General features: G+C 45.6%; 1 protein-coding gene across 8 annotated transcripts in view; it reads left to right on the plus strand.

Annotated features, from left to right (window-relative positions):
- Positions 1–25404, plus strand: part of LOC135513143 (zinc finger protein 521-like) — a 188855-nt gene that overhangs the window by 96707 nt on the left and 66744 nt on the right. For 4 of the 8 annotated variants that reach the window (XM_064935895.1, XM_064935919.1, XM_064935905.1 and 1 more), the window contains exons 6-7: positions 5849–5911; positions 24886–25017. In XM_064935895.1, the coding sequence (XP_064791967.1) occupies positions 5849–5911; positions 24886–25017 (195 nt within the window). The remainder of the gene's footprint in view (positions 1–5848; positions 5912–24885; positions 25018–25404) is intronic. The other 4 variants (XM_064935956.1, XM_064935928.1, XM_064935937.1 and 1 more) reach the window with 2 other exon arrangements.

Consider the following 25404-nt stretch of genomic DNA (forward strand, 5'->3'; position numbering starts at 1 on the left):
GTAAGCAGAGGAGCCACAGAATAACTGATATTAGAGGCTGGATGATGAATGCTTGGCATCAAGGGAGGTCTCAGGGGATAGAAGGGGGGAATTCAGAGATCTCTCTTTCTTCCTCTCTCTCTCTTTCTCTCTTTCTTTCTCTTTCTTTCTTTCTTTCTTTTTCTCTTTTTCCTGCATTTCCATTCCTCTCTATCTCTCTCTGTCTGTGTTGGTCCTGACTACTTTACTCTCCATTCTCCACTCTCTTCCTCTCTCTCTCTCTTTATCTCTTTCTCTATAGGTTTCTGTGTTTGTTCCCTCTCTTATTGTATTCCTTTCTCATTCATCCCCTCTCCTTTTATCTTCTGGATCACTGTTTTGTCATGACAAGGCTATGCTAAAGATTGCTACATGTGTACAAGTCAGAATGTAGGGTTGAGAAGCACACGGCTCACTGCCCTCTTCATTAGGTTGCCTCTGCCTGCACTGATGAAAGATAAATGTTATGGAGAGTTTTCGTTTCCTGGTCTCTTGGCATTATGACATGACATTGTACCCTCGTAGCATTTGTCACCTTGAAAGTTAGTGTTAAGCGAAGCTGCAAATGCTGGCAGTTTGTAACAGGTGACACCAGGAGCCAAAATGGAGGATGTGTACTGGTAAGGCTGTAGCCATAATGTTATAAGTAGAGCCCAAATGGAGAATGTGCTCTACTTTATCATGTATCTGTTTTCTTCTTATTTTTACAACAATTATAATCCAGGTTAGGACTCTTTTTTTATGATTAAAATGTTATTTGGAACAGTCCATAAATATAGAATGACAATATTTATACTGTAGAAAAATCCACCCTCTTCTTGAGGATCTTATTTTCGAGACCCAGTTTGATATTGAAGACAGACGCTTTCCAGATGATGTGATACTCTAGCCAGTGTGATTCAATGATCCCCCATCTCCCCTGATGCTCTATTCTTGGAATAGCACGTCTTTAGCAAGAGCAGTCACAAGACTGAAAGACAAACAACAACTCTACTCATGAAACACAGACACAGATTGGACGAGGCTGTCAGCTCAGCATTGTGATTGTTTTTATAACTCTCTTAGAATCAAATGAATTTGAACAAAAGGTTAGCCCTTATGGGGATTATTTTAATGTGATATATATATGATGCTGTCATGGAATTTGCCTATGCATGTCTTTGCAGTGTCTGACTCAGAGGGATGAGTGAATGGTGATGATGCTGACTTCTGCCCTGTCTCTTAGTCCGCCCCAATGGGTATAGCACTTTAAAAAGAAGATAAACAATAGATACTATATCTGTATTGAATGTTTGTTGTGCTGTCCTGTCTTAATTGTAACAGAATATTGGTATACATTGGAATATGTGTATGGATTGTTTGGCTTGTAGTGTTACTGCTACTGTAATTAATATGTTACTGGTTTAATTGGTTCATTCAAGAATTTTAAGGAATATTTAGTGTAAATTAGAAAAGAAGCTCAACTTGAGACTTACTGACCGCCATTAAGAATTAAAGGCCTGGTGTGGCTTGGCGGCAGGCAGTGGAAACCCAGAGTGAAAGATTAGAATCCATAAGGGGGCCAAATACAGGGATGCGCCCGGGGCCCCTAGAGACTGGATGAACCCACACATAGATGGGGGCCGGGGTGGGGGAGTTGGAATGAAGCCTTCCCTGGCAATGCACTGTCCTGATTAGACTTAAAGGGGCAGTGGTCCTTTTATTTTTCTCATTTATGGCTATTTTGTCACCCTGTTTGTCTTGTTAGATTAGCTCAGTAGTTCCTGTATTTGTATTTATTACAGTACTGTATGTGGCCTTTGAAGTTATATGGGGTGTGCTGCTTCCCCACTGGGCACAGACGTCAATTCAACATCTATTCCACGTTGGTTCAACATAATTTATTTGAAATGACGTGGAAACAATGTTGATTCAACCAGTGTGTGCTCAGTGGGTTGTGTGTGTTTTTCAATCTCTCAATCTTATCTATTTCTCTCTCACAAATGCAGAATTAAGGCTGGTTTATAGTTGGTCCATATACATGTCTGTAGACAGTTGTCGCAGTGACATCAAACTTCTTGTTGTAGTTATGAAAAGGTATAAACACAAAACGACAGTCTCTGCATGATATCAGCAGCTCAGTGCTCCGAATAGCGTATTTGCTCTATTTTTAAAATGAATTTAGCCAGGCAACTAAAAGCAACTTTCTAATCAATGTTTTGGTTCGTTGCTAGCTTGATAGCTAGCTAACTAGCTGGCTAGATAGTTCAAATAATGACCAGAGTATAGCTGACAACGTCTTAACTTTAGTAACATTTTATTCATTATTACATGAAAAATAACCCACAACAACATAGTTATTTACAAGGTAAGGATGGCTAGCTTACAGAAAATGGGTTACGGTTGTGATTGTGACTAAATAAAAGTAGGTCATTCTACCACGACAATGGATGTTGCGACAGTCGCAGACACCACCAGTTACAGCAACGGTCTACAGGCATTCCACCAGAGTATGAATTACATTTTGAGCTGCTACACTTTTCACTTTCTAATTGTCTACAGACATGTCGTTCGACCAAGTATAAACTGATCTTTACCCACTTTCTCTATCTCTCTATTTGAAATGGTGCAGTAAAAGTAATGATAAAGGAATTTATATGAATTATTTAGTGATCTTGTATTTTTATAGTTCTGGGGTTTACCTATGCACCTTACTAAAAGCTTGGCCTTTAATGCTTGTTTTTAGCATGCAGGCCTACAAATATGGCCTAAAAATTGGGACTAAAATATGTTTGCTACTGTACAGGGAATTGTTATTTATCCCTTCAAATTATATAGTGTTAACAACTTGGTATTTGTTATATAGATTCTGTATCAGTAGCAATAGTAGCTTTGTTTGTTTAACGACTTTGTTTTAAAGGCCGATTAAAAAAAACACTCAAGATGAAACCTTGATGTAACGATGACCTTAAGCGCAATGGCACTCTTTCCCATAACACTGTCCTATCCGAAAGTCCAGAACTGCCCAAGAAACCTTACAGAGAGAGAGAGATTAGTTTCCTCCCTCCACTGTCTCTGCCCTGGCTGAATTACTGAAACAAGATGCTGCACTTAGAGAAGTCTTTGGAGAGAGTGAAGATGGAGAGAGAAGTGAGGGAGAAGAGGGAAAGAGAAACACTTTTAGGGACATGGGTGCCATTTAGGCTAGGTCCACCTCCTCACTAAAAGCAGTGCATGGTCGTCTTCTGGGGGGCCGTCCCTCAGAGGGCCACAGTGGTTTAGTATAGCCTGCTGGTGTGGTTAAGTGAATACAGAACAAACACTCAGGTTTGAGGTGAAGCCAAGATCATTAAAATGAGCATCCATTCCAACCCTTAAAGTATTGTGTTTTTACACATGGTGTAGTACTGCGAAGCGTGAAATGTCAGGGTTCTTCATAGGCCAATATGTCCACCAGAGGAGGCTGGTGGGAGGAGCTATAGGAGGATGGGCTCACTGTAATGTCTGGAATAAATGGAACGGTATAATGTCCACGACCACGCCTGCATTTTATTGTCTGATATTGTGTAGATAGAAAATGAATCGGGCTCGTTTGGTAGACACAACGTGGCGCTTAAGGGATCCAATCCCTGTAAGTGCCATTAGGTGGAAATTGCTGTTCACATATTCCAGTGGTTTGATTAATTACTTTCACTCTCATGTGCTTCCGTAAAAGCACAATGAAATATGGTGAACAAATTGCATTGTGTTCCTGTATCCTGTTATGTAAAAGCAGTTTAATTATTGACACATGTTTTGCCACCTGGCAGAGGGAGAGGGGATGGTTGGACATGAACAATATATATTATGAGACTGGTGTACAGATGTAGAATCTTATGGCCAGTATTGTCACAGCAAAATAATCCTACAGCAACAGGATCTATGCCAATGTAATGTTTCTTGATTGGTGGTTAGGCTATTAGCTGGCCAAAATTAGGCTATATGAAAAGTGCAATACTGGTTAATTAAACATGTGATAATGCAGGTGAATTCATGTAAATTCTCAGCGACAACAGAGTGATCAAATTAAGATCCGACACCTGTAGGGAAAGCTATAACTCTGGAGAGTCTAGAGCAGGGGTGTCAAACATAAGGCCCGCTGGCCAGATCAGGGGTCCAATCTGGGCAATGGGTTGTTTGAGTAAAAAAAAATCTAAAATAATAATGAAGTCCATCTCCATCTCCATCTCTCTCTCTCTCTCTCTTCTCTCTCTCTCTCTCTCTCTCTCTCTTCATTATCTGTGGCACATTTTCTTTCACTGTCTGTGCCATTCTTTGGATTCTAGTACTGAATATAAGAGTGTGAATTAAACGATGGATATGTCACTCCTGTGAGTGATGTATTTTGAAGAGTGTATTGTATTTTTAACCCAATTTGACGACATACAGCAGGGCTGCTTTTTTGACAGTTGTAGTCTGATAAATATGTAGTTAAGATATTTTTCTGAAGGCTTTACACGCTCCTGGGGGGTTTAAAAGATCATTTGAAGCTTTGTGTGATATCTTAAGGTAGCTTTTTTTGATCAGAGAGCCGGCTTAGGCATTCAGCTGCTCTCTTTGACTGAGCAGGAGATTATGTACGGAGCCAACCAGCAAATCCTCGCATTTCTGTGAACTGTCACTTTTCTAAAACCCCAGGCATCAACGTTTCTTATTTTCCTCTCCCCCTTTTAGTATTTATTTCCTCCTAACGCTGTGTGTTATGAGGATAGCACCCCCTTCTGCCAGGGAGACTTAATAGCATGAATATGCTCTATTCTGTATTCTATACTGTACAGTACCTATTCTACAGTGTATGCAAAGATAACTCTAATTCCATACCCTCATATGGCCCATACTGAGCCTCACTCCCCTCCTCCCATGTCCCTGAGCTCTATATGAACAGCAGGTGATGCTTGGTTCCTCGTAGCTCTCTCCTGTTCTGTTTGCCCAAAACTATCCCACCCGATCTGGCCCTTGTTCCCCTTCCTGATCTAGTTGACTGGGCTGGGTAAGTTAGGTAGGCAGTCCCTCCCCTCCACCCCTCAATCACATCCTCCCTCCCAATATCCACTTGGACCAGGGCTCAGGCTGCACCTTTTGTGTTCCACAGGGATAGGGGGGCCAGATGGAGGAATTTGATTAACCAGCAGTGGAGGACCAAATGTTCATTTGGATACAGAACCAGTTGGAGGGAGGGAGGGAGGGAGGGAGAGAGAGAGGGAGGGAGGTGGGTATAGAGACGGAGAAATCTAAAATGGCTGGTGGTGGTGAGCGCCGGCCAACACTTTCCAAAGGGGAGCCGAAACAGGCACTGAGGTGTAGTAATGCAGAAGCCGTTTTCCAAGTACCAGCTGGGCCTTTTAGGAGCCTCTATCCCCACAGCAGACACTCAGCAGCCTCCGAGCAGCTTGACTTTACCATATGTGGAACTTTTTTTATGCTCCACCTGGTTTTCCCTGGGGACCCGTGCCGCTGGGACGCCGGAGGCAGGTGAATTGCTCTTAATGCAAGGCACTGAATCACTGGGCCAACAACACGAGGGAGAGGGAGGGTGGCGCCTAGGGAGAGGAAATGGATTTGAAGAAAGAAAGACTGGCACGACCTTGGAACCGGGCGCCCGCCATCCCGCTCACCCGCCTGCGGAACTGAAACGGGGCGGCGTGATGTGCCATTCCCCTCTAGATCTGCACGCCGCTGCCACTTCAAAAATATCCACAGTCATCAGTTTTGTTTTATGTAACAGTGTGTATCATTTTTCTAAATGCTTTTTAAAATGGAACTTAGTCCATTTGTAAACTGGCTATGTCTGTCTTCCTCCTGTTCCATTTAGCTAGTTCCTCCTCCTCTGCTCTGCTGATGGTCGAGTTCTGTCTTCCACTCCACGTATATCAAGGTTAGCATTTTAGCATAACTGCTGTTAGTTCAGTGTTATATGTAGCAAATTGAAACAAATACCATCACCCGTATTACTTGCATCACACACCTTGTTGGAACATTGGAATGTTCTGTATGGTAATAGTTTGGGGGTGTACAGTACCAATATCAGGAGCACACTAGCTCTAGCCTGCGCCAGGGGATATATTGACTCCTGTCTGAGATTGGGGGGGGGGGGTCTCTGTGCAGATAGGTCAGGCGAGGAAGGTTTTAGGCAAGACAGCGTGATATAGTATGGCCAGTCGGCCACTCTTATGCCTGCACCTGTCTCACAGTGAGGTGGGGCTGGCAGAGGGCCAGAGGTCAGGGAGGTCAACGGTCACCACTGGGGACTGTTAAGGTCAAGAGGTTTAACACTCTTTGATGGTCTCTGAACCATCCCTCAGGCACTACTATACACTATGCAGTACACTATCACTATGAAGCCCCAGTGTGCTGTGCTTTTTTCTTGCTTTGTTTTCTTCTCCTTCTTTTTCTAATCCTTCCAAATGGCTTGGACAGACTGAGACTCTGACAGACAAACAGACACACAGCAGTGAGAGAAACTGTAGCTAGCTAACTGTGGGGTGTGTGTGTGGGGGCTATAAGCCGTCAGCTGGAGATTTCACTTTGAAAAACAACCTGTTTCATTTTCTCTCTCTCCGTGCTGCCCGTTTAACCAATCAGGGCCACCACCAGAGTCCAGGCACCCAGAACAGCTGCCCTCTGACCCCACTAGCAGTTGTTGGGTTGTTTTGTTTGATGGTTTTAGTGAGGTGGGGTGAGAGGGCTGTATTTTGACAGGTCAGACAGCAGGAACTTGGATGAGGTCTTTAGCGGAGAGAGAGAGACAACCAGACAGTGAGAAAGAAAGAGACAGCCAGTGTGGGAGAGGACGAGGGAGAGAGAGACAGCTAGGGAGGAAGAGAGAAACAGAGGGAGGGAGATGAACCGTCAGTGAGTTGGTTTCAGCAGTGGCAGAAACAAGGCACTCGCTACCCTGTGTTTCAGCTCCAGTGTTAACAGTCTGATTACTGCAAAGAAAAAAAGAGAAGCTGTCTGGATCGTTACACTCCCACTCATTAAGACGTGAACAACGGCCCGTTTTGGTGGGAAAGTGGGGACATTCATGCAAAGTCCATTCCTTCAGCAGACAGACATTCCTTGATACCCCTGTTTGCGCAGCTGTGCTCCACGATTAAATTACACCCGACCCTCTCTCTGCACCCCCCGGCTCCCATCTGCATCCCCTCACTCGTCCCCCCATACCTCCTCTGAGCGTGCTAGGAGCTGGAATGTGTGGGATCCCAGTCGCTGGGGAGAGAGGGAGAGGTGAGAAGAAGGGAGGGGGGAATGTAACCTGTGGCTCCCCCTACTGGCAGTCGTAATCGGGGTGAGGCCGTGGAGCCTCTATGGGTCAGAAGACGGGCCTGTCATGTGAAGGGTGTGGACAGGGGCAGGGAGTAGCGAGGGGCAGAGGTTGTAGGCCTATGAGGCATGTCCCTGGAGATGAAGCAACTAACCGTCACGCTGTAGAGCAAGCTCTGACAGGCCGTGGGGGACGGGGCTGCCGGGGCCACCGGTCGGATAGAGCCTGTCAGCTGTTCCAGCAGCTAGCGCCCGCTGCTCTGCTTCGAGCTGAGCCCCGATCGAGGAGCCCTCCGCCGGGACTGTATTACTGAAGGCTTTTCTTCTCTACCCCTCTCTTGGTTTTTGGGCGGGGATGGTTGGGGGTGTGTGTGTGTGTGTGTGTGTGTGCGTGTGTGTGTGTGTGTGTGCATGCACGTGAGGGGGTGTTGAGGGGTATAATTGAGAACACAGAGGGAGCTTCATCTCTCCATCTTATGATTTGCAGGTGAAGACAAGTGCCCGCGGGGGCCCCCTGTCAGAGCTTTTGGGCCCACTCGGCACAGGCTTCAATAAAAACACACAGAAAGTAATTCCCCCATAAGGGCGCCTGGCTGAATTGCTGACGCCAATGTAAAAGATTCAGTTTTCAGTTACTCATTTAGGGCACGATCCTGCCTGCGTTCTCTACACAATGTGACAACGACAGGAAGTACCCCCCCCCATCCTTTCCTCCTTAAAAGACAACAAACTCAGAATACAGAACTATATTTTCTCAGATACTAGTTCACACATTGATCACATTCTCTCTCTCTCTCTCTCTCTCTCTCTCTCTCTCTCTCTCTCTCTCTCTCTCTCTCTCTCTCTCTGTCTCTCTCTGTCTCTCCCTCCCTCCCCCTCATCTTGTCATGACAAATGGCAAGTGTAGTCAGTGAGGAGTGTGTGATGTTTTTCTGGGTAACCAGAACTTGCCAGAGTTGCCAAGTCGGTTGTATGGTGGTACAGTGGGACTACGAGGCTGCTGCATGAGGAAGCAACACACACCACATCACATCGGAGCCGCGGCATCAGACATGTTCTGAGAAAGTAACAGAAATGTTTGAAAGTGTTACAATCCCACAGGCTCCTGCTGTTGGCGTGCACCAGAGGGAGATGGTGCCTTCTCAGCCCCTTTGTCTCTCTCCTCCCTATTGCTATTCATCTAAACTCTGTTGGGGGGGGGGGGGGGTATTATCTTGTGGGTTTTGACAGAAGGGTTGGTTCTCAGTTGGTGTTGTAGTCAGAGGTAAAATTGGACAAGTTGCCTTTTTGTGTGACTTGGAGAGCTGTCATCTTCCTAGAAGCTGTGCCGAGCCTGTCAGTCAGACACAGGGTGTTTTAATCTCCTCTGTCCCACCAAGGATGTGCTGATGGATAGACCAAGGGTTCCCTCCCCTGGATAATACCATTCTCTTACATTCTCATGCACTCTGATGTCACATGTAGCAACCGGTTAAGGAAAATGAAAAGTTTCTCTGTCGACTTCCTTAATCCCGCTGCAAAGCAATGGGGGAATCAAGCAATGGCTGCCAATGGGTTTTGAAGACATATCAGATATTATATCAGAAGTCTGTTTGAAGGTGTTTTGTGATCTTGTACTGTACATCTTCTGACAGTTGGAAGGAAATAGAAAAAAGCTCAACCGAACTGATAGAATCATTGTAAATCCTCGACTTCATAGCAGTGTAATGAACAAGGGTACCCCCGTGCGTGATAACAATAGTGTTTTGTAATTCTATACCCTTTCTAATAATACTCTAAGGAATTGAACACTAGCAAGAGATCCTTTGTAAACCAAAGCACGCTAGATAGTAAATGCTATTTCACAGAATGCAGTGTTACCCAATAGAGTCGTCTGTTTATAGGAACTCTATGACTAGAGAACGAGAGGAGATGGGCTTTTCCTCCAAGCAAAGTTATAGTAGCCAGACTATCTATCTGACTGAGATAAGCCAGAGAGCAGATTCAGCTTGACCCTGTGTACAATATGGTTGGCTAGTAGCTTCTAATAGTGCTCCCCTCTCCTCTAACCCCCAGCAGCCCCAGACTGAGTGTGCTCTCTAAAGACCTCTTCGGAGATATGGCCTATTGTATTCAAGGAGCATCCTCTGACAGTCTTAATGGACAAGTGGTCTCTCTCCAAGGCTATGGACTGTCTCTCTGTCTCTCTTTGCTCTCTCGCTCTCACTGAAAAGACCACTCTGGGCATGTCTGGGATAAGAGCTGTTTTCTCTCCTATCCTCTTATCCTCCTCTCAGGCCCTACCAAGGCTGTTGTGTTTACTGGGAGGAACTAAACAGAGCAATCAGAGAACAGTGAACATAGAGAGTAAAGCTGAGGAGAAGAGGCTGGGGAGTGAACAAGAGGAGGTGTGGGGATAAGATGCTTGGCAGAGGTGCTGAACAGGGCTGAGGAGGTTGGATGAGGAATAGACTAGGCTGGGGATGATGAGCATGGCTGAGGGATGAGGAGAGGGCCTGGGGAGTAGAGTTAAGGGGCTTGGATGAAGAGCAGGGCCGAGGAGGTTGGACGAGGAGCAGGGCTGAGGAAGTTGGATGAGGAGCAGGGCTGAGGAAGTTGGATGAGGAGCAGGGCTGAGGAAGTTGGACGAGGAGCAGGGCTGAGGAGGTTGGACGAGGAGCAGGGCTGAGGAGGTTGGACGAGGAGCAGGGCTGAGGAGGTTGGACGAGGAGCAGGGCTGAGGAGGTTGGACGAGGAGCAGGGCTGAGGAGGTTGGACGAGGAGCAGGGCTGAGGAGGTTGGATGAGGAGCAGGGCTGAGGAGGTTGGACGAGGAACAGGGCTGAGGAGGTTGGACGTGGAGCAGGGCTGAGGAGGTTGGACGAGGATCAGGGCTGAGGAATGAGGAGTGTGGATGGGGAGGTTGGCTAGGGAGTATAGATGAGGAGGGTCTCTAGGCTCCTTTGGGCTCCTGATGGGAGGTCTCTTTCAGAATGGGTGGAAATGGTCAAGAGTAGAGCTTTCTTAAAGTAATATACTGAACATGGTGGTATGAGAGTGGATATAAAAAATGACGATATTGAAATGTAGTACACTGCGCCATATCATATATGCTGATCATAGGCAGGCTTTACATTGACATCTTCAACATGGTTATAAACAACATGACCAAAAGTATGTGGACACCTGTTTGTCAAACATCTCATTCCAAAATCATGGACATTAATATGGAGTTGGACTCTCCTTTGCTGCTTTAGTATAACAAATTCCACTCTTCTGGGAAGGCCTTCCACTAGATGTTGGAATAATGTTGTGGGGCTTGTTTCCATTCAACCGCAAGGGCATTCGTAAGGTTGAGCATTGATGTTGGGTGATTAGGCTGGCTCACAGTCGGTGTTCCAATTCAACCCAAAGGTGTTCGATGCGATTGAGGTCAGGGCTCTGTGCAGGCTAGTCAAGTTCTTCCACACTAATCTCGACAAACCATTTCTGTATGAACCTCGCTTTGTGCACCGGGGCATTGTCATGCTGAAACAGGAAAGGGCCTTCCCCAAACTGTTGCCACAAAGTTGGAAGCACAGAATAGCCTAGAATGCCATTGTATGCTGTAGCGTTACGATTTCCCTTCACTTGAACTAAGGGGCCTAGCCCGAACCATGAAAAACAGCCCCAGACCATAATTCCTCCTCCACCAAAGTTTACAGTTGGCAATATGCAATGGGGCAGGTAGCATTATCCTGGCATCCGTCAAACCCAGATTTGTCCGTCGGACTTCCAGATGGTGAAGCTTGATTCATCACTCCAGAGAACGCTTTTCCACTGCTCCAGAGTCCAATGGCGGCGAGCTTTAGACCACTCCAGCCGACGCTTGGCATGTGCGCATGGTGATCTGAGGCTTGTGTGCGGCTGCTCGGCCATGGAAACCCATTTCATGAAGCTACTGACAAACAGTTCTTGTGCTGACGTTGCTTCCAGAGGCAGTTTGGAACTCGTTTGGGATTATTACAACAGAGGGCAGACGATTTTTACATGCTACGGGCTTCTGCACTCGGCGGTCCCTTTCTGTGAGCTTGTGTGGCCTATCAGAGGGTCGAGGTTGAGCCATGGTTGCTCCTAGACATTTCCACTTCACAATAACAGCACTTACAGTTGACAAACTGACTTATGACGGTGCCACGTTGAAAGCCACTTACCTCTTTAATAAGGCCATTCTACTGCCACTGTTTGTCTATGGAGATGGCATGGATGTGTGCTCGATTTTAGCACACAGCAACGGGTGTGGTTGAAATAGCCAAATCCACTAATTTGAAGGGGCATACTTTTGTATATTTAGTGTGTCTTCATCTCAATAGGCACAAGCCATGAGCTTTAAACAAAATAACTTAGCACAACAAATATTCAGACAAACCCCTAAGCAATTAGTCCACTGCCTCCTTTCTCTTTGTCCACATCACCATTGTGCTCTTTTTAAAAAAGTCACTCTTCCCACCTCCACTTTCTCCATACTTTTTCCTCTGAGACTCCAATGCAAGTCCAAGGTTTCTGAGTTGAACCTACAGTTGGTTTAAGTGTAATAAAATGTATGTCATGTCTGTGGCTCTGAGGCACTCTGGCTCTCCCCCCCTGGCTTCGCTCACCCCCCTCACTCCCTCACCCCCCTCACCCCTGGCCCTGAAAAAGCCCTGAGTCTGTTCTGACAGGAAGGCCTCTGTGGCTTCTTCTGCAGTGATCTTTAGCCCCTCCGGGTCCTGTCAACTATTTCAGGACGTCTGTGTGATTTGAGAGCGGACTCAATCGTTTACAGCTCCACGTATGCTTCAGAGAATCGACTGAGGAGGAGGAAAAATAGACAGAAAGATGGTATGGGGATGGAGGGATGGAAGACTTGGACAGATAGACTAGTAGGCCTCTGGGAAATCCTACTCTGATGCCGGACTGGATGGAAAAAAACAGGCCGGATCTGGTTTAATCATGTTTATTAATATATGGAGTCTCTTCATATGGAACAATGCTATGGTGCAACGGTGCTATTCTTGGGGTTATGACATCTAGTAGGCACCCTTTTATTTATTGGATTAGTGAGCCATCTTCTTGTGTGTCCTTTTCTGTCCTTTCATTTCGATGGGTTCAGATAATGGAAACTATGGCAACAGAAGTCAGGTGCAGTCAGTGGCTAGAGGAGACCAGAGGCACACAAGCTGAGCCGTGTCCCAGATGATGCACATTTGAATTTGAACATATAGTGACTCAATTCCTGGTATCTGTTTGTTTATCATATATTCAATCTTTATGTAGATGAGTGAGAATATAAATTATGTGTGAAGTGCTTTCCTTCAATGGCTTGTTGCACTTGTGTATGTGTGTCTGTGATTTTATGGGTAAATGTGTGTGGGTGCATGAGTATGTGTGTGTGTGTGTGTGTGCGTGCATGTGTTATTGCCACTCCGAGAGACTGCGTGTGCATGCACACTATATTAGACAAGGGGTGGCAAAGGGGGGTGCCCCAGCTCAGAGCTCTCGAGCTCTCCAGGGGCCAGCTTGGGGAGGGAGGCCTGGCAGGTGGCGGGTGGGGTTGTGGAGGGGTGGGGGCGTAGCGAGAGTAACTGCAATTCCAAGTGCCACATCTGCTTGACACCAGTCAACAGGCACAGTGATGACACAGTGGATGCCAGTCGGGGACTGACTGTCCTCATCCACGTCTCTGGATTTTGGGGTGTTGTGTTGATTCTGGTGAACTGCAGTGGTGGATGGGGTATGTCGAACGCAACACAGGCTTATAAAACTGTATGATATTGTTGGGGTTTTGGGACAAAATTTGACAGGATTCCACTTTCACCCAAAAACACAGACATAGTGGATATCAATGTTGTTTCTCTATATCTCTCTCTCATGTGTATGTGGCCTTGTAGACTATTAGTTCATATTTGAACTAACCGTCTGAGTCCACTGTCTGTTCTGTATTTGAGTGTCCGCCAACCAACCCAGCCATACTGTAGTCGTTCAACCCCAGAGGCTCCGAGGTCTGTTGGGGAGACGGGACGTTTCAAACAGCATAACTCCCTCTCTCTTTACACCCTCTCTGCTCCCATTACTTCATTATATGCAGGTGTTTTCCTAACTCAAGTTCCTCTCTCAGTTTCTTGTTCTTTATCTAATAAAAATGTAAGTGTAAATGCATAAGGCAAGATAGAAGGGGGGAGAGGAAAAAAGAAAGGAGGAGGAAACAGGAGGCTGGTGAGAGAAGCTATATGTGTACAGGCTCATTGTAATGGCTGAAATGGAATCAATGGAACGGAGTCAAACACCTTGTTTCCATTTGTTTGATGTGTTTGGTACCATTCAATTGAGTCCATTAGAGCTATTACAACGAGCCTGTCCTCCTATAGCTCCTTCCACCAGCCTCCTCTGAGTAGGAAGTAGCTGAATATGCTGTCTGAAGCAAATTATGGGCCCCATGTAGATTCATCAGTCTTCCCGGCTGGATTAAGGAAGGGCCTTTCTAATGAAGTTCGCCCTGTCAAAATGAAGGGACTAATTCTGATTTAGCTGCGGTAATGAACTTCTCTTCTCCTAGTGAGATCAGCACCATGGGGCGAGAACGGGGGAGAGAGAGAGAGAGAAAAACAGGACAGGAGAGCGACGTGGAGAGGAGGGACAAGGAGAGACTAGAGAATAAACTAGACTACACTCTTAGAAAAAAAAGGTTTCCAAAAGGGGGCTGTCCCCATAAGAGAACCCTTTTGGGTTCCAAGTTGAACCTTTTCTGGAGAGGGTTCTACATTGAACCCAAAAGGGTTCTACCAACAATCAAAAAGGGTTCTTGAAAGGGTTCTCCTATGAGGACAGCCAAAGAACCCTTTAAGGTTTGAGATAGCACCTTTTTTTCTAAGAGTGTATAGACAGGTAGGTATGTCGCTCACAGAAAATAATTAAAAACATTATGCAAAATGCCTGTCTCATATTTGCTGAGATGTATTACATTTCCAGCGTGGCTGTGTTATATAAAATTATGCTAATGTCTAGCTGACCCGCTGCGAACGGTGGCTTGCTGGTCCTGAGCATGCGTGGCTGGCCGCTACAAGGAGCGCGCTCAGTGGGACTCGGCTTTTCTATTAAGGAAAACCTCTAGATACCTGATGATGAATTCTCTCTCACCAAATGTTCCCCTCTCTTTTTTTGTGTTGAAAATATGAGCGGTTTTATAAATGACTTTGGAGAGCCCGGCGTGGTGCTCGATGCTCCGTGGTCTGCGCTGAGCGGAGGGGTGTGGGGTGGGGGGGGTTGTATTGAAGAGAGGAGGTGGTGGTGGGGTCCCTCTGCACCAGGCTAAGGGAGTCAATTAAAGAGAGCGCTGATAATTATAAGCTAGCAGAACGCAGGGGCTGGCTAATTGTACAGTGCTCCATGCTGCGAGACCAGCCAAGGGACCTTTCTCCATCTCTCCCCGCTCTCCAGCCATCTATCCTCCCTCCTGCTTCTTTGTGTGGATGGGCTGCGGACGGACACCATAGTGCCATGCGATCCTCAGCCTGCACAACGCAGCTGCCACCATGTGAATAGCGAAGAAAGGCCCTTGCAAGTGTGTCATAATGAACTTTTTACATTTAGGCCACTTACTCTTTTCATGGGCAGAAAGACAGATTCTTGTTAGAGTTGTCCCTGCTCTACCTCCCTTACTTGTGCTTCTTTGCCTGTTAGCTGTTTTGTCTGATTCACTTCTGTCTTTTTCTCTCTTTCTTTTGGCAGCGGGTTACATTGAGTTCCAGTCAGAGCCTTCTTGTGCTATAGTCATTTGACCTTTATTTTCTCCCAACAAGAAAAGGCCCCATTAGTTTAGAATGGGGCATGGATGAAGTAAATGAGAGCAGTTGACTGCAGAATTGTGTTTGTATGGCTGCAGGGGGTCTAATGCTCCAATACCATCCATCTCAGCAGCTAACCTGCACTGTTTGGCCCCCATGGACCTCCATACCTGGCCTCAAGCTGCAGTGCCTACACATAATTTGTTAACAAGTCTTCTGCACTGCTCGCCCCTTTGCTATGGTGGGGGTTTTGTGTGTGCATTTTGGTGAACTGCAGCCCCAAAGACCTACCAACTATTAATTTGAGTTATAACCAGTGTGTCTTCTTGCTTTAACTGTAGCTATTAAGCAAAAAAATGGCAGACAGTCAGAGGATCATATGCTACCAAAGTAGTGTGTAAACACCAGCTCTTCTCTGGTTTCACTGTTTGAGTGTAGCACACACTTCCCTACAGCAGCATCCTTAACTTCAGCTGAGTACTGATTAGCTAGAGAGAAAAATGCCACATGCCCAATGTTTTGATGTTCTTATTACTTACCTGATATTAGCCATCTTGATGGCAGACAGTAACTATTAGCTCATACTGTATGTATTTTACCATGTTGATTGTTAAGTTTGTCTTTTAGTGACTATTTAGCAACGCTTTTTATGCATTTTATAGGTCTACTGTCTACTATGCATAACCCATAAAGAGGCTATGATATAGAACAGACACCTGATAACTCACAGATAACCCAGATAATACAGTGTGCTGGCTTCTTCAATGTGTTCTAGTTGGCTACGCCTTTTATACTGTCTTCAGGCCTTACACTTGTTTATCTCAATACCAGTTTGGCAGTTAGAAGGTGCCTGTGACCTAGCCAACCTGGCCGCTAGGGGATGGTGTGAGACGGATAATGCCGGCGGTGTAGAGAGAGAAAGAGAGCGAGAAAGTGGCTAGCATAACACTAGCTGTGCTCTGATTAGCACTGACACCCTGCACTGTGCACCTCTGTGCGTCCAGGTTCAAGTTCAGCCATGCATCAGGCCTGACAATCTCCCAGAGACTTAAGTTGCGTCCCAAATCACACCCTATTCCCATTTGGGACGTAGAACTATATCCCGCCCACCCCCAGATGCCAGCGGCAACTCGCTTGTAAGGTCGTCGCCACCACTGTCACCCGACAACCTCACCCCTCAGTTCAGTTCACTCTGGAGGTTTGAAGTAAAAGTCACACATACATGGCACAAGCATGGGACCCTGACATTGGGGTTTTTCTTTCTGTCTATCTGTGGCACATTGGTTTCCACTTCCTGTTCTCTCCTTGTGATTGTCCCGATTCCCTTATACTCTCACTTCAATTCATGTCTTCTCTCTGTTTTGACATGAGTACACTTCTCTGCTACACATCTCTCCTCTATTCTTATTGTTTATAGCTGCTATAAAGGTAGTTTTATCAGTCTTAATGAGGTTATTAGCTAGCATTTGACCATACTAGGGCATCATTATCATCATACCTGTATAGTAATGAGGGTGATGTTCAGGATGTTTAAATAGGGTTTTATTCTATAATGTTGTTCATAATGGCATGTCCTCCTCTTTAAACTGAGAAGGCAGGATATAAATATTAGGTATATTCCCCTCCAGGTGCCAGTTCTCCAATCAGCCTAGGTTCACGGGGAGCCAATCAGCCTTGGTCCAGGGGGAGCCTGGTCCCCGTGCGCTAGCTACAGTAGCTCCCATCTACCAGCTACATCCAGATCCCGCCCCCTTTCTCTTCTCAACACACTAATGGGCCTTCTAGTATCTCTAAAATGAACCGAGTTCCACATGAGAAGTGGTTCTATATCTCCAGAGAACACACATACACACTCACTCCACCACACGGAGATGTATTTGTATTCACCCATAATTCCCTGGGCCTTAATCACTCAGCTTTTCCCCCATTATCTGTTAATGGATAGTTCCCATGGAGATGTAGAGCCAAGTAAACCCACCTACTGTTTACAGCCTCAGAGCTGTCTACTGAACTCTGCCACCATACACACAACACCATAGCTTTACTCTATATACTAGTATGTCCTCTAAAAAAAAAAAAAAATGATATCCTTCTCTCGCCTTCTCACAATTTCAAAAAGTATTGCAGTCACAAGTAGCATTTCAGAGAGTGTGTAAGTTGAAAGATGTTTGAATGCAGGATATGTAACTGAGTCTTTCAGAAACAGCTGTGGACTACTCTGGGTTTTAATGCCAGGCAATTTCCTCAGATGTTTCTTGGTGTGTTTTCTGTGACCTATAGTACTCCATATTGCAGTCTGAAGCCTATCATCTTTAGACCTGATTGAGCACAAATAATACCTTGTTGAGAGACTGCAGTCTGAGTGTGGCCTCAACCTTGACTTGACCCCGATTGTAGTTTGTTTAGTCTACCGCGTTTCCAATTCCTTTTCTATGACTACTGTTTTCTATGACTACTGTTTCTATGACTACTGTTGTCTTTGGTTGACATCTTTTGTTTTGTCTCCACAACTAGAGGTTGTTGCCTGATTTTGAGAAGTGAGCAGACTTGGTTCCTTTAAGAGGGAGCTTGTGAGTAAGATTCACAGTGCGACAGAGAGAAGTGTAAATCTATCAGATTACTATGAAGTGATCCTGAATTCCCCTTTCAACTGGACCTGCTCTGAAGCAGAATTGTTTATATAGGGTAGTATGTAAGGGGTAGGGGATGAGGAGGGGACTTGGCTAGGATACATATTTTAATTAAGCCCTGTAGTGCAACATACTTAATTTTGGTGAAATTTGTGAGAATACCCAATACCTGAGAGTATTTGAGAAATATCAGTAGCGTCTTTCAGCAACTGTATTCACTAGTGCGCACTGTATCCACACTAAATCCTCACACATACTGGACTGCACACACACACAGATTCGCACTCTTACTCAAACCTACTCTACACACATACTCTACTATATACTGAGTTTACAAAACATTAGGAACACCTGCTGTTTCCATGACATAGACTGACCAGTGAAAGATATGATCACTTCTTGATATCACTTGTTATATCCACTTCAGTCAGTGAATAGGAGGAGACAGGAGAAATAAGGAATTTTAAGCCTTGAGACAATTGAGACATGGATTGTGTATGTGTGTCATTCAGAGGATGAATGTCCAAGACAAAAGAATTAAGTGACTTTGAACGGGGTATGGTAGTAGGTGCCAGGTTCACCGGTTTGTGTGAAGAACTGCAACGCTTCTGGGGTTTTCATGCTCAACAGTTTCCTGTGTATATCAAGAATGGTCCACCACCCAAAGGACATCCAGCCAACTTGACACAACAATGGGAAGCATTGGAGTCAACATTGGGCCAGCATCCCTGTGGAACGCTTTTGACACCTTGTAGAGCCCATGCCCCGATTAATTGAGGCTCTTCTGAGGGCAATTCAATATTAGGAAGATGTTATTAATGTTTTGTACTCTCAGTGTATACAAAGCTGTACTTGAACATCCAGACGAAGCCGAAAGGAAAACAAACCCCAGTGTCCCAAACAACCTTCAACAGAACATTAACTTCAGCCTGGTTGCTGAGGAGTAAACACAAGAAGAAATAATAAAGGCTGTCCTTTTTAAAAATAGTTTTCCTACTCCGTCTCCCTCTCTCCTTACACATGGGAAAGATATTAGATGTTTGTGTTTTTCAGGAGCTGTGAAATACATAAACCATGAACCTTGGATGTGCCACCATGCCCTGTGGATATGCAGATGGACTTACTTTGCTGGTGTCAGGGACGCTTAGAGGGAGCAGGAACAGAAAAGCTCTCATCTAAAAGATTTTGCTTATGAGTGCAGGGGGACAGGGTGGTGGCAGTGGGGGCAGAACACTCACGAGAGTGGAGGGAGAAGGGAGGGTGAGGGGGTGAGAGAGAAATATATATATAGAGAGAGCTTCCAGTCCCCAGTGGCTCTGTAACTATATCCAGAGTCTGCTCCAGTCGGTGCAGAGCAGGCCAGGGTGGGGGCTCCTGAATGCTCTGTCCTGATTGGACAGCCCTGGGGGAGGCTGGAGGAACGACAGGAAGTGACCTCACCCCGATGAGGGAGCTATAGGGGCTCGCTGGCTGACTCCCTCCCTTGACTCTCACTAAGGAACAGGCTGCCAGTGTGATCCAACCCCTGCTCCCCTGCCGCATACAAACCCGTCCTCTTATACACAGTTACATTACAGGGGCGAGCAGTGCCGAACAGACTTGTGCACTCACACACTGAGTCATCCCATGTGCACTGTATTGTCTTACACACACTCTTCATGCACAGACATGCAGTATCAAACAATCACGTATCTTAGATTCACAGACATATGCAAACCTCTCTCCCTCTCACACACAAATACACACACGCATGCACCCAAGGTCAGACGGTTGGGCAGGTGCAGAGTTATCTGCATAATGAAGCAGGTCAGGTCTCTGAAGGAACAGGAGTGTGCTCCAGGGTCAAACAAGGGCTGCACATATGGGCAAAGGCATGGAGTGCTCTGAACACACACACACACACACACACACACACACACACACACACACACACACACACACACACACACACACACACACACACACACACACACACACACACACGGCCAGGTTGAATGGGGATCAAAGAACTCTTGTCGCTCTCTTACACACATGCACAAATTATGCACACACATATGCACGCATACACGTGCACACACACCATGTCTCATCTTTCAAAGGGGAATGCACAATTACAGGCGACACAATCAACTCCTCTGGTTTCTGTGATAAAATTGTTTTTTAAATCTTTCCATCCATACCTAAGCCACTAAGCCAGACACACACAGTAAGACAATAGCTTGTCATGTGAGCTCATTCAGACACAACCAGCTTTAAATGTTTGTTTTGAGGTCGTAGTAGAGGATTCTCCTTGACAGGGTTATAAGGAGAAGAGGGCTGGCCATATGGTGAAATAGAGCATAAACATGCTCTGTATATAATAATTTAATAGACTCACTATGATGTGTAACACGTTTCCCATTGCCCTCCTAGAACAGCCCAGGTCGCTGGGTTGTATTGTCACTTATATCGTATTACATGATATACAGTGGATAGTCTCCATTATACTATAGGCAGCTAGTCACCAAAACAGGTACAGATACCTCTAATTGTTTTATTACTATACTGTACAGTTACTGTACTATACTGTAGCACATCTTATTAAGTCCCTACACGTCCCTTGTAAAGAATTAAACCAATAACATTTAACTTGGTATTAAAATGCTTTATTAACATTATTTTGCAAAGCTTGTTGTAATCGGCTGCAGGTTTCAGAAATTACCCGTTTTTTATAACGTTGCCAAATGTTGTTAGTGGAGCGATCCAACCCATGTTGTTTAATGTGTGCTTTGAGCAGCGGAACAACAATTGACCATAAAAGTACAAATGGGAAAGTCACTGGCAGTGTGTGGGCGAAGGTTTTAAAACACTGGCATCTAGGTGGATCTGGGACGAATCTGTCCCGTTCATCTCAGGCCATTGTTGTTAAGGTGAGTTGCTTTGCCAGATCTGTGAGATGCGTTGCCAGATTTGCCCAAGGCCCATCCGGTAACCCCCCACTCTGATCCTCCAGGGCTTTAGATGGCCACAGCTGGTTAGGTGGATTGTGTGTTTCCGCGTCTGGTACCCTGGGCCCATGTTGTGGGCATTGGGCTGTAGAGACTGAAGGATGGGCCCTGGCCCTGGATAGGCACCCAGGGACTCTCCTTCCATCCCCCTTCACCCTCCTCTCGCTGGCCCCATGCCTAGACCCATGCTTCACGGGACAAGGGGATTTTGACAGAGTACAGGCCAAACTGCATGGATAGCAGAGTGCACTGTGTTTTTATTGGCGTGTAGTTCAGGAGATGGGCAGTTCGGTTCTGCGGAATGCTGAGTCAGCGGATCGTTGTGCAGCAAATGAGCAGTAGGGAAGGTTCAGTGTCTGAACCAATGCCATTTATTTCAGCTATCAAGGTCTGAAATATCGGTCCGAGGTAATCTAATGTCAGAGAGAGACGTGTCATACATTCTAATGTGACAGGGGAATGGATGCAGACTCACAGTTGTTTTGGCCATTGCCTTGAGCAATATCTCATTTCATGTATTAATTATAACCCATGTATTAGTAATAACATAAACACATTCATCTTGGTTGAAAAGCATGAGATTGAATTCAACAGTGGTGTTAAAGAGAGTGGTTAAAATGCCATGGTGATAATAAAGTGTGTAAACATTGAGATATTGAAACATCTATAATATTCTCACTTGCTCATATTGTTTATTATTAAATGTTGATTATAAGATTAATATGTTCCCACGCTTGGCTATTCTTACATTTTCCACTTTAATCTGTAAATCAGCCTAGATGTTTTTTTATGCATTACATCTTTCCCTTTATCAAGCAACAGTAGCACTGCACCCTACAGCCCATTTGCCCACACCAAGTCGCCCACAGAAATTAATTTGCGTGTTAGCCAATCAAAAAGAGCGATGCTTGCCATGTTCAAAGTGCAAGACCTCGCCTGTGCAATTAGGCCCCACACTGGCCATCCAATTTATGCCTGATGGGTCGAGATCACACATTATATTACTGTTGTATGAGCCACGAAAGCTATAGGCAGGAGCCTTTGACACAAATGTGTTGGAGCTCAATTACATGGGGAAGGAGGAGAAAATAAATAATATATACTACCATTCAAAAGTTTGGGGTCACTTAGAAATGTCCTTGATTTTGAAAGAAAAGCACATTTTATGTCCATTAAAATAACATCAAATTGATCAGAAATACAGTGTAGACATTGTTAATGTTGTAAATGACTATTGTAGCTGGAAATGGCAGGAATGGCATCTCCATAGGTGTACAGAGACCCATTATCAGCAACCATCACTCCTGTGTTCCAATGGAACGTTGTGTTAGCTAATCCAAGTTTATCATTTAAAAAAAAGCTAATTGAGCATTAGAAAACCCTATTGCAATTATGTTAGCACAGCTGAAAACTTTTGTTCTGATTAAAGAAGAAATGAAACTGGCCTTCTTTAGACTAGTTGAGTATCTGGAGCATAAGAATTTGTTGGTTCGATTACAGGCTCAGAATGGCCAGAAACAAAGACCTATCTTCTGAAACTCGTCAATCTATTCTTGTTCTGATAAATGAAGGCTATTCCATGACTTGGATTAGCTAACACAACGTGCCATTGGAACACAGGAGTGATGGTTGCTGATATTGGGCCTCTTGCTGATATTGGGCCTCTTTACGCCTGTATTCCATAAAAGAATCAGCCGTTGTCGCGGTCGTCATATGGAGGAGACCAAGGCGCAGCGTGATAAGAATACATTCTTCTTTTAATTAAACGAACACTTAACAAACTAACAAAATAACAAAACGAACGTGAAGTTACAATAACAAGTGCTGACAGTCAACTACACATAGACAATAACCCACAAAATACCCAAGGAATATGGCACCTAAACGATAAACAGCTGCCTCTAATTGGGAACCAATCTAGGCAACCGTAGACATAAACACCTAGAATATAACAACCCTGTCGTGACGTTGTATTAGTTAATGTGACGACTGTTGTTCATCGAATGATTCAAAGTTTCTAATTGCGTGATTATCTGAATCAAGCAATTATTAACTCATTAACCTGGGGCACCATGGGAAAACTAGTTTTTATTGAGTTTCTATTTCCCAAATTAACTCAAAGAATATCAGAATATCGATTTTACACCAGCTGCTAATTAACCAGTTACCTCTACCAATCTCATTCTGAACGTCGTATGGCCCGTGAATCTGCGCGGACCCGGGTCTCACCAATGAGTTCGTACCACACCAATCTTAGTTGAATATTTATTTACTAAAAAGCTAAAATGATGATAAAAGACACATATAGACAAAACACATTATAGGCTATTGATTAGAACTTAGTATAACGGGCCAACACACTATGGCGCGTGTTACCCAAAATGGGGATTTCAAAGAGAGAGAGAAAAAGAAAGTACACGGACGCTCTGGACTGCCGAGGCGCACTATAGGCCTGGTGCGTGGTGCCGGCACTGGTGGTACCAGGCTGGGGACACACACTTCAGGGCGAGTGCGACGAGCAGGAACAGGGCATACTGGACTGCCGAGGCGCACTATAGGCCTGGTGCGTGGTGCCGGCACTGGTGGTACTGGGCTGGGGACACACACCTCAGGGCGAGTGCGAGGAGCAGGAACAGGGCATACTGGACTGCCGAGGCGCACTATAGGCCTGGTGCGTGGTGCCGGCACTGGTGGTACCGGGCTGGGGACACGCACCTCAGGGCGAGTGCGAGGAGCAGGAACAGGGCATACTGGACTGCCGAGGCGCACTATAGGCCTGGTGCGTGGTGCCGGCACTGGTGGTACCAGGCTGGGGACACACACCTCAGGGCGAGTGCGACGAGCAGGAACAGGGCATACTGGACTGCCGAGGCGCACTATAGGCCTGGTGCGTGGTGCCGGCACTGGTGGTACCGGGCTGGCGACACGCACCTCAGGGCGAGTGCGAGGAGCAGGAACAGGGCGTAATGGACCCTGGAGGCACATTGTAGGCCTGGTGCATGGTGCCGGAACTGGTGGTACCGGGCTGGGGACACGCACCTCAGGGCGAGTGCAGGGTGGAGGCACAGGATACACTGGACCGTGGAGACGCATTGGAGATCCAGAACATAGAGCTGGCTCAAAACGTCCTGGCTGGATGCCCATTCTAGCCCTGCAAATGCGAGGAGCTGGAATAGAGCGCACCGGGCTAGAATAGCTTACTGGAGACACCGTGCGCTCTACCACATAACACGGCGCCTGACCAGTAACACGCTCCCCACAGTAAGCATCAGGTCTCATCTCCTCGTGAGCCTCCCCCAAAACATCTTGGGGCTGCCTCTCGGGCTTCCGTGCTAGCCGTGTACGTTCATATCGTCGCCGTTCCTATATTCTCCGGTATTTTTCCTCGTAGTTTCGCCCTTATGCTTTCGCTGCCTATAACTCCTCCTTAGGACGGTGATATTCCCCGGCTGTGTCCAGGGTCCTGCTCCATCTAATATCTCCTCCCAAGTCCATCTCCCCACTGTTCCTCCTTTTCACGCTGCTTGATCCTTGTTTGGTGGGTTATTCTGTCACGTTTGCCGTAATGGAGGAAACCAAGGCGCAGCGGGATACATTCTTCTTTTAAATAAATGAAGAACACTTAACAAACTAACAAAATAACAAAACGACCGTGAAGCTACAATAACAAGTGCTGACAGGCAACTGCACATAGACAATAACCCAACAATATACCCAAGGAATATGGCTACCTAAATATGGTCCCCAATCAGAGACAACGATAAACAGCTTGGCCTCTGATTGGGAACCAATCGAGGCAACCATAAACATATAAACACCTAAACTATAACAACCCCTAGACATACAAAACCCCTAGAATACAAAAACTACACAAACCACCCTCGTCACACCCTGACCTAACCAAAATAATAAAGAAAACAAAGATAACTAAGGTCAGGGTGTGACAGCTGTTTCCAGCTACAATAGTCATTTACAACATTAACAATGTCTACGCTGTATTTCTGATCAATTTGATGTTATTTTAATGGACAACAAATGTGTTTTTCTTTCAAAAACAAGGACATTTCTAAGTGACCCCAAACTTTTGAACGATAGTGTATATTCTGGATCCCTCTCTGCTATTTCTACTCAGATTATTCACCCGTCTAACTATGCTGTTTTGTGTGTTGTGTGGTCTCTTTCTCCTTAGAAGAGGGCCTGAACCATGAGTGTAAGCTCTGCAGTCAGTCGTTCGACTCGCCAGCCAAACTCCAATGCCACCTGATCGAGCACAGCTTCGAGGGCATGGGCGGCACCTTCAAGTGTCCTGTCTGCTTCACAGGTGAGTGCCTGCGTGCATGTGTGTGCTTGCATGTGTGTCCTCAGAGAGCCCCACCCACACAATTGCATTACAATGCAAAGCAATTTTCAGAAACCTCATTGTTTGTCTAAAATGGCAAATGGTTTTCTAAATGAGTATGAAAAGGTCAGAAAGGTAGGTCAGCCTAAAGCTGAGAGCAGTTTGTTGCGTGCATCTTAATATTTACTCAAATTGCTTCTAAATCAAGACCTGTCATGACCAGAGGGATAGAGGGTAGAGGAGGGGAGAGAGAGAATGGGGGAGAGGCCGAGAGAGAGGAAAAGAAGAAATAATAAGGAGGAAAAGAGTGTGCTAGAGTGGAATAAAGAGGAAGGGGGGATGAAGGGAGTGAAGGAGGGAGAGTGAAGT

Source organism: Oncorhynchus masou, chromosome 3, assembly GCF_036934945.1.
Source record: "Oncorhynchus masou masou isolate Uvic2021 chromosome 3, UVic_Omas_1.1, whole genome shotgun sequence".
In the NCBI taxonomy this organism is placed as follows: Eukaryota; Metazoa; Chordata; class Actinopteri; order Salmoniformes; family Salmonidae; genus Oncorhynchus; species Oncorhynchus masou.